The 13,423-nt window shown below is 44.0% G+C and overlaps 1 protein-coding gene across 1 annotated transcript in view; it reads right to left on the reverse strand.

Annotated features, from left to right (window-relative positions):
- CCDC187 (coiled-coil domain containing 187) overlaps nt 1-13,423 on the reverse strand; it is a 282,400-nt gene that overhangs the window by 9,228 nt on the left and 259,749 nt on the right. Inside the window, exon 28 of the mRNA XM_078640350.1 lies at nt 4,401-7,282. Within this exon, the coding sequence (XP_078496476.1) occupies nt 4,401-7,282 (2,882 nt within the window). The remainder of the gene's footprint in view (nt 1-4,400; nt 7,283-13,423) is intronic.

Genomic DNA, 13,423 nt, shown 5'->3' on the forward strand with positions numbered 1-13,423 from the left:
CAGTTGCAGCAGAAGTACATAGGCTATGCAGACGCCCACCATATACATTTAAAAGGTAAAAGAACCGTGCCAGCAAAGTAGTTCCTTGTGGGCGTGTCTGCGTTGTGCTGTGGGCGTGTGCTGGGAGCGTGACAAACGCTGGGGGCGTGTGGTACGTTCCGCCCTTTTTTAAATTTTTTGTAAAATTATTTTTTAGAGTTTTATATAGCGCGTACTAGACCCGAACCGAATCGGGTATCAGAGCGCTTTACATAGCACCAGTTACGTTACATGAGGACACGCATTCATTTTTAGGCACAGGGAGATTAAGTGCTTTGCCCAGAACCACAGGAGGTTTTGGCTTCGTTACCGAGACTCAAATCCAGTTCCCCAGGTCCGAGGTCGAGCGCCCTAGCCGTTAGGCGTGTGCTGGGGGCGTGGGCGTGTGCGGGGGGCGGGATTACGGGGAAAAAAAGCAAGCGTTGTGCCCAATATTTCATTGTTTTTTCTTCCCAGGTGTCCACCCTGCTCCCTTTAAATACCCCTGCCCCCCATAATCATAACCAACCCTTACTCCTTAAAATACCGCAACATCCTTAAACACTAACCCATCTTAACCCTATAAATATACCCTGTACCCCAAAACCCAAACCTATCCCTAAACCCTAAAAATACCCCTGTACCTCAAAACCCAAACCTACCCCTGAACCCTAAAAATACCCTTGTACCTCAAAACCCAAACCTAGCCCTGAACCCTAAAAATACCCCTGTACCCCAAAACCCAAACCTAGCCCTGAACCATAAAAATAACCCTATACCCCAAAACCCACACCTACCCCTGAACCCTAAAATACCCCTGTACCCCAAAACCCAAACTTAACCCTGAACCCTAAAAATACCTCTGTACCCCACAACCCAAACCTACCCCGGAACCCTAAAAATACCCTATACCCCCAAACCTAGCCCTGAACCCTAAAAATACCCCTGCACCCAAAACCCATACCTATCCCTAAACCCTAAAACTACCCCTGTACCCCATAACCCAAAACTATATCTGAACCCTTAAAATACCAAAACACACCAAAATATATACCTCAGTACCCCAAAACATACACCCCTATACCCATACTTACCTTATCCAAACATAAAAAAAAAACATGCTTTTACCATTCATGCATTTACAACGAATTTCGTTGTAAATGTATGCGTGGTAAAAGCATATAAAATGTAATGCCATGCGTTATAATGGCATTGCGGAGTCATGGTACTTTCGTAATGAAAGTAGGCGGAGTGATGGTATGCGGAAAGAAAGTTGCGGAATAATGGGTGTTTACTCTCCCCCGGTAAGTACATTGGTGGCACGGCGGCCCACATCTCCAGCAACATATTCATATTTTTTCACCACCCATTTGAAAAATGCACAGGTCTCTCTCATTGATGGCCAGCACCGACATACACTTTTAGACACACCTCCCGCCACAAGTTCTAGATTTGCAAACTTTAGAGCTGGGGAGCTACGTTCGAATCTCGGCATCAGCTCAACATCCTGTGATTCCAGGCAAATCGCTTTGTCTCCCCGGGGCATATTACCAACCTGCGGCGATATTTATCGCTAAGTGAGCTTAGTGATAATATTTTTATCGCTGCGCTTCGCCTATTTTTATCGCAGATAAATCTTGCTAGTATCAAGGTTTATCGCAAAATCGATAAAAATCGGACGCAATGCATGAATATCGCTGAAAAGTAAGCGATATTCATGCATTACCGAGCTAATGCTCTTAGCCATGTTATCCACCACCCGTTGGATAACATGGCTAAGAACTGCTTAGGGCAGGTGTTAGCTTTTGGAGATATTCGCGCTTAGCACGAATATTTCCAAAAGTACGCCTTTGTAGATAATAGGAGATAGCGATGTTAGCGACTGTTTTCAGTCGCTAACATCTTGGCACGCCCACTTTGCATGTCATTAGCGATAATTATCGCTGACATGCAAAGTGGGCCCCTAAATGCCCGCTATCGCCTATTAGCTGTCGCTAACTGGTGTTAGCGACAGCTTGGTAATAGGGCGATCAAATTATCGCCGCTGTAGCGGGAAAAATTCCCGCTAAAGCGGCGATAAGGGCCCTTTGTAATATGCCCCCCGTGCCTACCACAAATGAATGTGTTCTTCTCTAATGTAAATTGTGCTCATGCCATGTTGTCGAGTTCGCGCTATATAATATTGCAAGGAAAAATAAAGTAGGGAAACTCGAGTTCACACACTACTGAACGCGCACTCTTAAGTGCATCAGCAGTGCACTGTGAAACGGAGCGTTTCACAGGCCTGTCACAGATAAGAAATGCTATCAAAACGTAATCCTACAAAACAATGTACTACTGGCCGGCAGCAATTCATACCCGGACAACGTCGGGACGGGCTGCTAGTCTATATATATAAAAACGAATGTATGTCTGGTCGCAAACCAGTTGGTGGGCTATTTGCACATTCTGGTTTGCGAACAGGTATTCATAAATCAGGGCAATAGACACTATAAGGGCCTGATTACGATGGCAGACGGACTTCTGTCCTTTGCCCATCGTCCTGGGGATGGGGTCCGCCTGCCTATAATGCGGCGGTCCCACAATTGCGATTACAATGTGGCCGCCACAACAGCGGCCACAAAATGCATTTTTTCCATTACAGTGGATGCTGCTGACTGCAGCACCCGCCTTAATGGAAAAAAGGCAGGTTTTGCTTTTCCCTGCACTACGTGGCAGGCACCATGTGGTGCCTGCCACATGGTGCAGGGAAATGTAAGGGGGAAGCATAGGTGCCCCCCCAAGTGCAAAAACAAACGGCCCCTGCACAAGGGGGGCCCGCAACAGGTCCCCAAAGGCCATCCCCGCCAGCCTTTCCATGGGGAGAATCCCCGTGGAAAGGCTGGTGGGGAGCCAGCATCGTTATCTGGCCGATGGTGCCTGCTAGGCACCGCCGGCATGCATTACATGCTGAGGGCCTCTGCAGCACTGGCGGGCTTAAGGAGCCCACAGCAAACGTGGCGGTTGGTGTTTCTGACCGCCACGGTACCGCCCGCCATCATAATATGGCAAGCGGAAAATGGCCTCATGATGGTGGTGAACCCACCACCGACAGCCTGTCGGTGGTGGGTTCACCGCAATCGTAATGATACCCTAAGCTAGTTTGCTTCTTCAATGACTTGTTACATTCAAGCAGTCTTGAAGTAGAGGATAGGGTTGGAGACACTATTTAATGGCAGATTTGCTATCATGGCATTAGAGGGTAGGGTAGGATACATGCTTTAAAGCAGATTTGTGAAGGTGTGGAAGAGTGACATTTGGGTACTTGCTGGACGAATATGACACTTTACAATGCACGCATTGCAACGTGTGTGATTACAAAGCATTTTTTATATCGCAAAATCCGTTACAACGCATGTTGTTACAACACATAATCCATTACAACGCAATTGTTATTCTAACCCTGCTGGGGCGTTACTTTGGGGAATGCGTTGTAATGGATTATGCGATGTAATGACATGCAGTGTAATGGATTTCGCAATGTAAAAAATGGGTAGCAATGCAACGCGTTGAAACACGTGCGTTGTAAGCGATGTTTCCCTTGCTGGGTTATTGTTCCTGGAGCAGCCATTTTTCTGCTGTGCCATTCGCATACGGCTCCTCCTCCATACAGTGAGGTAGCTGCCACTGCAGCATGTCCCTTGGGTGTATTATTAGGTTTAATTCTGAGGTAATCCTAGGTTCAAACCAGACCTAAATAGTTGAGTGAATGAGGAATCAATATATACGCATTCTGGACTTCCAATGATAGGTTGTTCTGGGGTTCCTATGAGAAATCTTGGATCAGAGGACAGTGCTTGTGGGCATTAAAAATGGGTTCTCAGGGGCTCAAATACAATGCAATCCGAAGCTCTCACCGGAAACATTTGGTGTTACAAATAAAATTCATTTCTGGTATCTAAGATCAGACAAAAATGTGAGCTCTATTGTAAGGAATACAGTTGAGACAGTTTGGGGACCATATGAGAGATAGTGTGGGACTCATGCAGAATCGGCTAAGGGGCATTTTGGTGGAGAACCTAAAATGCATTTTTTTAAATAAATTTCAGAATTTCAAATGCGCAGGGTTCTTGGACTAAAACGTTATCAGTTACCAGATCAGGAAACTATTTGTGGACCAAATAAGGAACATTTACAGGATCCACCGAGGCACAGTGGCCAGTGGATCACCCATATGTATGAGACGCAGTGGACCTTTGAACAGTACAAATCAAAAGAAGGAAAATAAAAGGCATGTAGTTAGACATAAAGAGTCCCTGCTATAGTGTAGAACTGAACGATCTCCCGCTCCATATCTGTCTCTTGTTTACATTCAATATTATATTCCAATATTTTGTACTTACTGGTAAAGAATCCTTAGAAGATCCCAATGTACCATCATCTTCCTCTCCTTGTTTTCTTTTAATTTTCTTGTATTCCTTTACAGCATCATCTATAAATTTAGTGACAATGCTTGCTCCTATTTGCGCAGCTGATTTTGAACTCAGAACTTTGCGACTTTCATCAGGATTTGTAAAAGTGCCAGCATCCCACAGCAAAGGATTGAGGGATTCTGCTGCTGATTGTGGGCGCTGAAATTTTGCTTCCTGGACAAGCACCGTTGTGCTGCTCAGAGTCAATGCTCGCTCCGAAGGGACTCCTTCAGTGACACAATTTAGTTTGGGTTGAGATCTTTCAGAAAACACATTTAATGCATCACATAAGAGTTCCCTGAGAATTTGAGTGCTGAGTTCATCTGCCAGCTTTTCTTTTCTGCCTGGTAACAAATGCAAACACACTTGTTTATTTTTCACTTCATGACAGTTTTTTTCATCATTGATCTGCAGAGTGGCATCTTTTGGAACCTCTTCTGCTGTCCTCTTGCACTGATGATCAACTGGTTCAGCTTCAGATGCTGTCAACCCTGAGAATTCCAAAGCTGAAGCCACATTTGTACAAAGTGTGGTGTTCTGACAAAGCAATGTGCTGTTTTCACTTCTTGTTGTAGACATATGTGATCTGAACAGGTTTTCGTTGGAAGCTGACGTGTCTTCTGCACCCTGCTCACTCTCCTTTGTTTTCTCTGCGCTAAACGTGGTCCACGAATTGTCCATGTTGTTACCGCTCCCTGGTGCTGGTCCATCAAAAAACGAATCTTTATCCTCACTGTCTTCAAAACTTTTATCTTCATCCTCCAAAAGATGTGAAATTTCATGAGGTCGAACAAAAACGCCACAGTTTTTAATACACTCAAAGTATTTTACACCTTTATATGTCCCATCATGGTCGCCATCTGGTTTATCAAGGCATACACCAGCCCACAGCCCTTCGTCAAAATGTAGCTTCCCTTTAAACTTCAGGGTGCCAGGCTGTGTATGTTTCACAAGCACACGCTCACCAATTTCAAATGATGACAACGCATCATCATCATCTTGCTCTGTAGACAATGTTAGGAATGGCTTCCTCTTCTTGCATGACATTCTGTCATCTGGGTTTGTTTGGCTGTGGAAACCAGAGTCTCTTGAGTGAGTGGTGGGAGAAGACTGTAAGGAATGGGGAATACCTTCTTGCCTCTGCCCAGCTAAGTATGTATTGTTCTGGTAATCATACTCTTCCTCAAAAGGATTGCTTTTAGAATTCTCATCTTTGAATGGAGTTGCTTGAGAACTCACCAGACATTGTGAGGGCATATTATCTCTTGGCTCCTTCAGAAGTAAGCATAGAGACTTCCTCGGTCCTTCGTTATCCAAAGTCGGGCATTCATCTTTAAGTAATGTTATGTCTTCTGGAGGAGAGGGAAAGTCCTCTTCGTTCAAATCATCAATTTCTTCTGAAATTTCATCTGGAAAAGTTGGCAGGTCTTCGCTGTGGGCCGATAGAGTCTTCTTTGTGGAAGGAAACTCTGAACTTCCATAGGAAAGCACTTCATCCACGGGGGACAATATTTCTGACAATGTATCTGCATCAATGGGAACAAGTACTTCATCAGTGATAAAAGTTATGTCTTCTTCACTCTGTAGTGGTAGGTTTTTAAGATGAGAAAACAAATCTTTGGAAGACCTGTGAGGTATTGGTGTGCTCTCCCTCTCAGTTGAGTCTTGGTGTGATGCAGGATGGTATTTTTCAGATTTTAGAGTCTTGGTTTGAGAGTTTTCAATGGCTGACGTAGTTCTTTCTGGTGCATACAACTCTTCTTGGGGCATCACTGTCTTTGCAACAGTCATTTCAATGGTCTTGTGAGAATCCTCCTCTTTAATTAAAGATTCCAGATCACTTGATTTTTCATCTGATAGGGACAGATCTTCAGGGTCTGATGCAACTGGAGCCATTTTTAGCTCTGGTGTTTTAGCTTGAAGGGTTATTGTATGCTCAGGTTGCTTCAAGTCTGGCTCTAAACGTCTGACAACCGTATCCAAAATATGGCTCCTACTTTCAGTCTTGACTTGATTGTCAGATGAGAAAACTTTATCCTCACGATTATATTCACGTTTATCAATTACGGGTGTAGATGGTTGCGGGTCCAAATCCTCAAAGGTTTCTGAAAAGTCACTGCTATAACACAATGAACCCATTGGGGAAGCCACATTTTCTTTATAGTCATCTTTATAGCAGGGTAAGTGCTCCTCTCCTTGACAGCCCCCCGTCAAATCTTCCAAGGACTTGGAAGTTTGACCCTCCATACCCTTTAGCACTCCTTCTTTCAGGGACTCGTGTGGTTGATTTGTGGTGCTTAATGAGACATCCAAATGAAATTTTGGAGGAGTGGTGTTTCTATTGAAAAGATCTTGAACTTTAGGACTTTCATTTACAGCAAATGAGGTTCTATCTTTGCATTCATTGGGTTGTATTGTTGCAGCTTGGGTAACAAACAAGAATTCATTTTCTGGATTCTTCTGTGTTTTTGGTAATTGTTCACATGATTTCTGTTCACTGCTAAACACTTCTGACTCACTAACATCTGTGTCCTCTGCATTATCCAGCCCTGAGAGTGAAGCAGAGCTCCCGGAAATATCAATGCGAATGGCTGACACTTTTTGAAATTCAGACAAAGATGGATAGAAAATATTTTCTGATTTAGAAGACAAACTATTTGAGAGGCTGTCTGATGAGGAACAAGGTTCTGAAGGAACTGTCAGAGAAGACCGCGGGCATTCCTCGTGATCTTTCTTCAAATGCATAGTTGTCTGCTCACTGTTTGTGAACTTTGCATCATCAATTTCAAATCTTTCACTGGCCACCAAAACATCTGGAAAAGAAAGAATTTCTCATTAGAATTCATGTTTTTAATCTGGTTGTGCAGAGTGATAAACAAGACTAACGGTAAACATTCATTTAAACACCTACGTGTTTGAAGTATAAACATCCTAAAATCAGAACAGCTTACCACACGATCAAGTTCTCAAGCAAATGTTGAAGACTTTGATTTTGAAGAATTACCCAAGCAATGATTTGTTTGTTTTTGCCTAATTTCTAAATTAGAACATATCTGTATTATGATATTAAACTTTTGTAAACTTTGTGATGACTGGTGCTGCGGCCATTTTGTCAACAGTCTTTAATTGAATAAGAGATTTCAAAGGAATAGTCTGCAGACCCACTACAGCAGTAAACAGGTAAAGCAAAAAGTTTCATTTTATTTTATTTCAACACGTTTATCTACCCTGCCCCCATAACACGCGAAAACCTGTATGACTCGCTATTGACCCCTTAAGGGCAGTCACTGAACACATGAGTGAAAAGCAACATATTTTATCTTTTTTCTTTTTAAAGTGTACATACTATTTGCAACTTTAACTCCTTGGGCGCGGGCGCGATTCTGCGCCTGTGCGGCGTTTTTCGAAGTGGGCGGGTTCATGACGGCCCCCAGCCGTCATCAGCACACGCCCACCGCAGTGCATGACGGACGGGGGCCGTCATCAGCACCGAAGGGGTTAATGAGATTAAAGTTAAAACCTTTTTCTTGGTTAGCATTGTAACAGAAAGCTCTAAACCCAAGATACATGACAATTTTGCATTGAGCAGATGTAACTTTCAAACAATACAAGTCTCTTCAAAGTAAAATCACAACACACCTTTATGACATCAAAGAAAGTCTGGCAAGTTTGTAATTAAATGAACAGGGACTGCCTTTGACCAATGAGAGAGTAATACAACAGTCCCAGGGGCCCCAATAACGCACACCAACTCAACAAAGACCAACAAGGAGACTGGCCCCTATTTGGAGTGAAGCATTACATCTTATCTTTGACACAACAGACAAAGGCCTGAGGTAGGTGGAAAAGATCGGAAGGGTCCCATTCGAGAACAAGAGAGTGACTGCAAAGAATGTTGTGAGAAAGGTGTTCTCTGTTCTGTAAGGTGAAAAAGGGTTCTTTTTTTTCAACTATGCTATGGAAATTTCTGTTATATTTTGTTCATGTTTACATAGTACATCACAATCCAAATGAACTTTGGTATCCCTTCCAAATACCAATTTGGAATGGCATGTATTAATGTTTTGCAACCGAAATGTGGTTGCAAAACATGGCTCCTTTACAGATTCAACAAAATTAGCAGTAAGCCATTTGCAAATGGGAACGTGTCTGCATGAGGCCCCTTCCACTTTGAGAATGTTGAAAACAAAAATAAATGTGTTACAATTTTCTTTTTTTTTTTAGCGCATCCTTTTAGGGAAACAGGTTGCACTTTAAAAAAAGAAAAATGTTTTATTTAAAAGCAATCACAAACATCGTGGTCTGTTGACCTCAACAGGCCACCTTCCATGTGATTCACACTGAGTCGCAATTTTCTGCTTCATTGTAGGAAGGAGAAACTAACCCAGTGTCCATCCACACTATCTGCAGGCCATGTGCTGTCAGCATGTCAAGCAGAGTGGGCTTTTATACACGGAGGGCCTCATTTATAAAGAATTGGCGTTGGACAGCGCCGCAAGTCATTTTGCAGTGCTGCCCTACGCTAATTCAAAAGCAAAGGAATGCACCATATTTATAAGATATGGTGCATTCCTGTACTTTCAGCCAGCACACAATTGGCAGCCGAGCGCCAACGTAGGCCCCCTTGCATCATGGTGCAAGGGTGTCTATTGCTTCACCCACTAGCCTGGTGCCGATCCCTGCTTATTTGGGCTAAAGCGGAGGGTGCAGCACTATGTAGGGATGACCTATTCGGCATCTGTAAATTTCCTCTAGCGCCTCAGTGGGACACAATGGTTTCCAAGCTTCTCGAGGTGGTCACTAACGTGGGGGACTCAAATGCTTTATCTGGGAAGACACTCTGGATCCATCCCTCACTGATAGAGGCGCAGAGTAGTGCTGCCTTCCAGTTTGCTTTAGCTCTCCTGTTTCAGATTCCATCGCCTCTAGACCCTGGCAGCTCTGGCCCCCCGGCTACGCTAGATGCGGCAGCAGGTCTTAAGCGACTCCACTTTCCCTTCCTTGGCTTATGTTGTCCTCATTTTGTTGTACCCTATGTCCCCAGTTGAGTTCAGACTGCACTGTATTTGATCCATTTATATGTCACCCACTGGTGAGACTCATCAGCACTGATCCGCCCTGTCTAGGGGTATTGACCTATGACTTTATGTGATTGCCGTGAACTACTCGCCTGTTTTTCTTTTTCTTTTGCTATTAAGCACTGCACATTATGCTGTTGGCCATCAGTTTTTGGTTTTCTTCCTCTCTGCTGTATGAGCACTGCTCTGATCGTATGTTTTAAAAATGTGCAAAAATGTTAATAAAAAGATTTAAACAATGGTGCAAGGGTGTCTATGTTGTTGTCATTTTTGTTTTTGTGCAGGAAGGGTCGCCTTCCTGCACAAAAACAACCACAAGAATTCTGCAAACGTAGAAAGATGAAAAGTGTAAAGAAATATAAACATTTCTCCTCGTTACGCCTGCTCTGGGGAGAAGGAGGTATTTGGCGCTGCCGCAGGTTTATGTGATGTTGTCAATCTGGGGCAGCGTCAAAATCCATGGGCGTTGAGTGGGAACAACCACAGCAACACCCAAATGCCTCCTTGACGTAGAGTATGGCAAGGCAGAGCTTTGCGCTGCCTTGCCTTACTCCAATCTATGAGGCCATTCAAAGCCACGCAAAGTGGATTTGTGTCGTCTCATGGATATGATTGAGAGGCCTGCGCCACTGAACCGTCATAAAAAGTGGCACTCCGGTGGCGCAGGCCTCTTGTGAATGAGGGCCTATGTCTCATGGTAAATGCACATGGTCTCATCCCAAATGGTGCAGGGGTTATCAGTACTATGGCAGAAGTGCAATTTTGTCCCCTACAAAAGGTATTTATTTCTAGCTCCCAGCTGCCATGCAGCTCCCTTTGCTGCCCTCTGCTGGTGGTGTTTAAAGGCCCTACCTTGCCTCATGAGTACACCAATCCAGCGTCTCATAGGCCTTGAACCTTGGGTGCAAAACACAGCACCAGGCTCCCAAATGAAACCAAGTGCTTGTCGTGGGGTGGCTCTATATGGCAGGGCACACAGAGACAAATGGGCAGACTGACCCTGAACCTCTATAGAAACCGCCTAGTTAGCCAACTACACTAGAGCCTCCAGAGCTGCACTCCTGATAGTTCGGGGTGGAACAGTGCATGTGATCACCCCTTCTCCCCCCCCCCAACAGCCCAAATACGTAAGGGTCTCCTTTAATATCTGCTTGGTATGTGTGTACATGTGCACTGTAAACTTAAATGGAAGATGGCTTTATTGACAAACTATGAAACTAGAGTTGTGCATTTAATGTTTTTATATTTTATTTTGATGTACCTTGAAGCTGGGTTTGGCTGTCAGTGGTTGTGCGCTATGTGCAATAATAAACACGCTAATTCGCAATACCACCAAACACAATTTTCACTGTGCTGCAGCACCACTCTCCCAGAGTGAGCCACATAAGACCTTCCACCATGGCTCGAGTGACAAACACTTTGCATGCGTAAGTTCAAACTGCACAGACAAATGACTCGCCTTACAAGTACAAATTAACAAAATCTGCATTTGCACTAATAAAAAGTTTTTTTGTAGGTCACATTACTCAAGTATTACCATAGTGTTGGAAAAGATTACTCAGCATTTTGTTAGTATTACAAACTTTTCTACTAAACATTCCCACTCAGTTGATTATTTACTCCTGTCAAGAGCAGGCTAAAGCCATTTCAAAGGTCAGACTAGACAAGGAAGACCCACAACTGATGGGTATGGTGGGGGCTTAAGGGAAGCAGGGTGCCCCAAGGAAAGAATAGTCTGTGGTTATATATAACCCTGGGCGAAGCACTACGCTACGCTCGCGGAGTTTGCGAAGTTTTCGCAACTTCGCACTACGCGAGCTGCAAGTAGCACAGTGCAAACATGCGTAGTGCAGCGTAGCGTAGTGCAGCGTTTTTTTTTTTGCTTGTTCGCGGTCCTGAACGTCATGTTCGCGACCGCGAGCAAGCAAAATGACATCCCGGCGAGATTCTCAACGCGAGGAGGTCAGGTTTCTCATTGTGAGTGGTTGCGCATGCTCGCGACTGCTCTCAATGAGAAACTACCTGTTCGCGTTGAGAAAGCTGCCGCTCGATTAATAATCTACTCGAGCAGCAGAAAACTACAGCTCGCACTGTGCAAGATGCCGTTTTAAATGCTTGCACAGTGCCGGATGCTTGTCCGCACTGTGCAATCATTGAAAACGCATCTTGCACAGTGCGAACATGCTACTACGCAGCTCGCGTAGTGCTACGTGAAGTTCGCGTAGTGCGAAGTGCACTTCGCGTAGCTTCGCGTAGCGCTACTTCGCGAACTACGCCCACCCCTATGTGGAATTACACCAATGCAAAGGAATTATCGTGTGTGCATTGTGAACTATGTACAATTACCTCTCCATTTCTTTCCTTGTCCCATTTCTTACTTCAATTTTACTTCTTTAACACCAACAGGGGGAAAAAAAGGAGTTCCATAGCAATCCCTCTTGCCCGGAGATTGATAACGGGCTACACGGGAAGGATAACGGTCTAAACAAGAAGTGTCATGGGAGAGGGGTGGTATTATGGGAGGGGGTAGAGTTCATTTCAATGGAGAGAGATAACAGCTTGGGAGGTTGTGCACTAATGGAATACATGAGGTAAGTCTCACTGTAAGTACTGGGATGAGCAAGAGAGAATCAGAGTAATGAAGATTACAGGTAAGTAATCAGAGCATTTACGCAAGGAGCTCCTTATTATTCAGGATCGCGTTAATACCCCCTGAAGGCCGTTTGCAAATCCAATCTACCACACATTACAAGAAACAATTACACAGACATAAAGAACAATAAAACAGACAAGAGATATACATGGCCATCACCAATTCATGTAATGGTGTGGAGGAGCCAGTCAGATACCCAGATTCACTTAGATCGCTTTCACTTGTGTCATAAAAACAGAAGTGTTCTTTTCAGCCCTAATAAGTGAAGGTGGTTTCTTCCAGATGTCTGCTCTGCACAGAGGGCTCGATTAAGTCAAAATCTGTCCCTACAGGTTTCCTCCCACAAATCTTTGAGTATTCAAAAACATACCGGAGAGTGGCCCTGAAGTCCACAACAGTCATAAACTTCCAAACATACTCTTACTCATCAATATGTACTTGTTTAGAATTTTCTATCAGAGGGACATTCTGCCTAATAAAGTGAGGATGAAATAGGCACTGCAAATGTATTATTTTGTATTTTCTTGAAAATGGAAATGTGCTTTTCTGTGAAGAAACACCTTCTTCTGTGTCCCCAAAGTTACTGGTATCTGTTCCTCATCCTTTTCCAATCTGGAGACAGAGCTAATCCAAATTTTAGGAGCAACATTACAATGGTTTTCAGGGTGGAATAGCCATACAAATGTTTGGGAACCCCACAAACTATCCTGTTTCTGTATGTGCCATGTGTTTCGTATGCCCACCCCTCCTGAAACTCCTGGCGTAATGACAGAGTGTTCACCAACCCCGATCACGCATGCCAACAGGGAGTGCAGACAGTTCACCCATAGCATGATGATACCTTGCTCTATAGCTTGGGTACCACTGCCTCTTCCTCATGGCAGAGGGAGGTGTGCCTGAGTTCTTGTGTGTCTATCCCCTCCCCACATGACTTTTACCGTCTTGCACCCTGTTAATGTAACACTTTCAAGGGACCCCGTCCACATTTCTTTTTTGTACTTAATATGTCCTTAAAGGAGCAAAAAAAGGAAATCCACATTCTCATTCACATAATCAGGAACTGTGGAAATTAACTATAAAGTCGATTTTTATTAATGGAAGAAGTGCCACTGTGGTGGATTTTTCACAAGTATATAATTAGATGGTGGGGCAAGTCAGAGGAAATATGTTGGGGACCGTCAGAGATAAGTGAACACCCACACACTAGTAGTTTTGTGGGTATT

This window comes from Lissotriton helveticus, chromosome 5_1 (genome assembly GCF_964261635.1).
Source record: "Lissotriton helveticus chromosome 5_1, aLisHel1.1, whole genome shotgun sequence".
Taxonomy (NCBI): domain Eukaryota; kingdom Metazoa; phylum Chordata; class Amphibia; order Caudata; family Salamandridae; genus Lissotriton; species Lissotriton helveticus.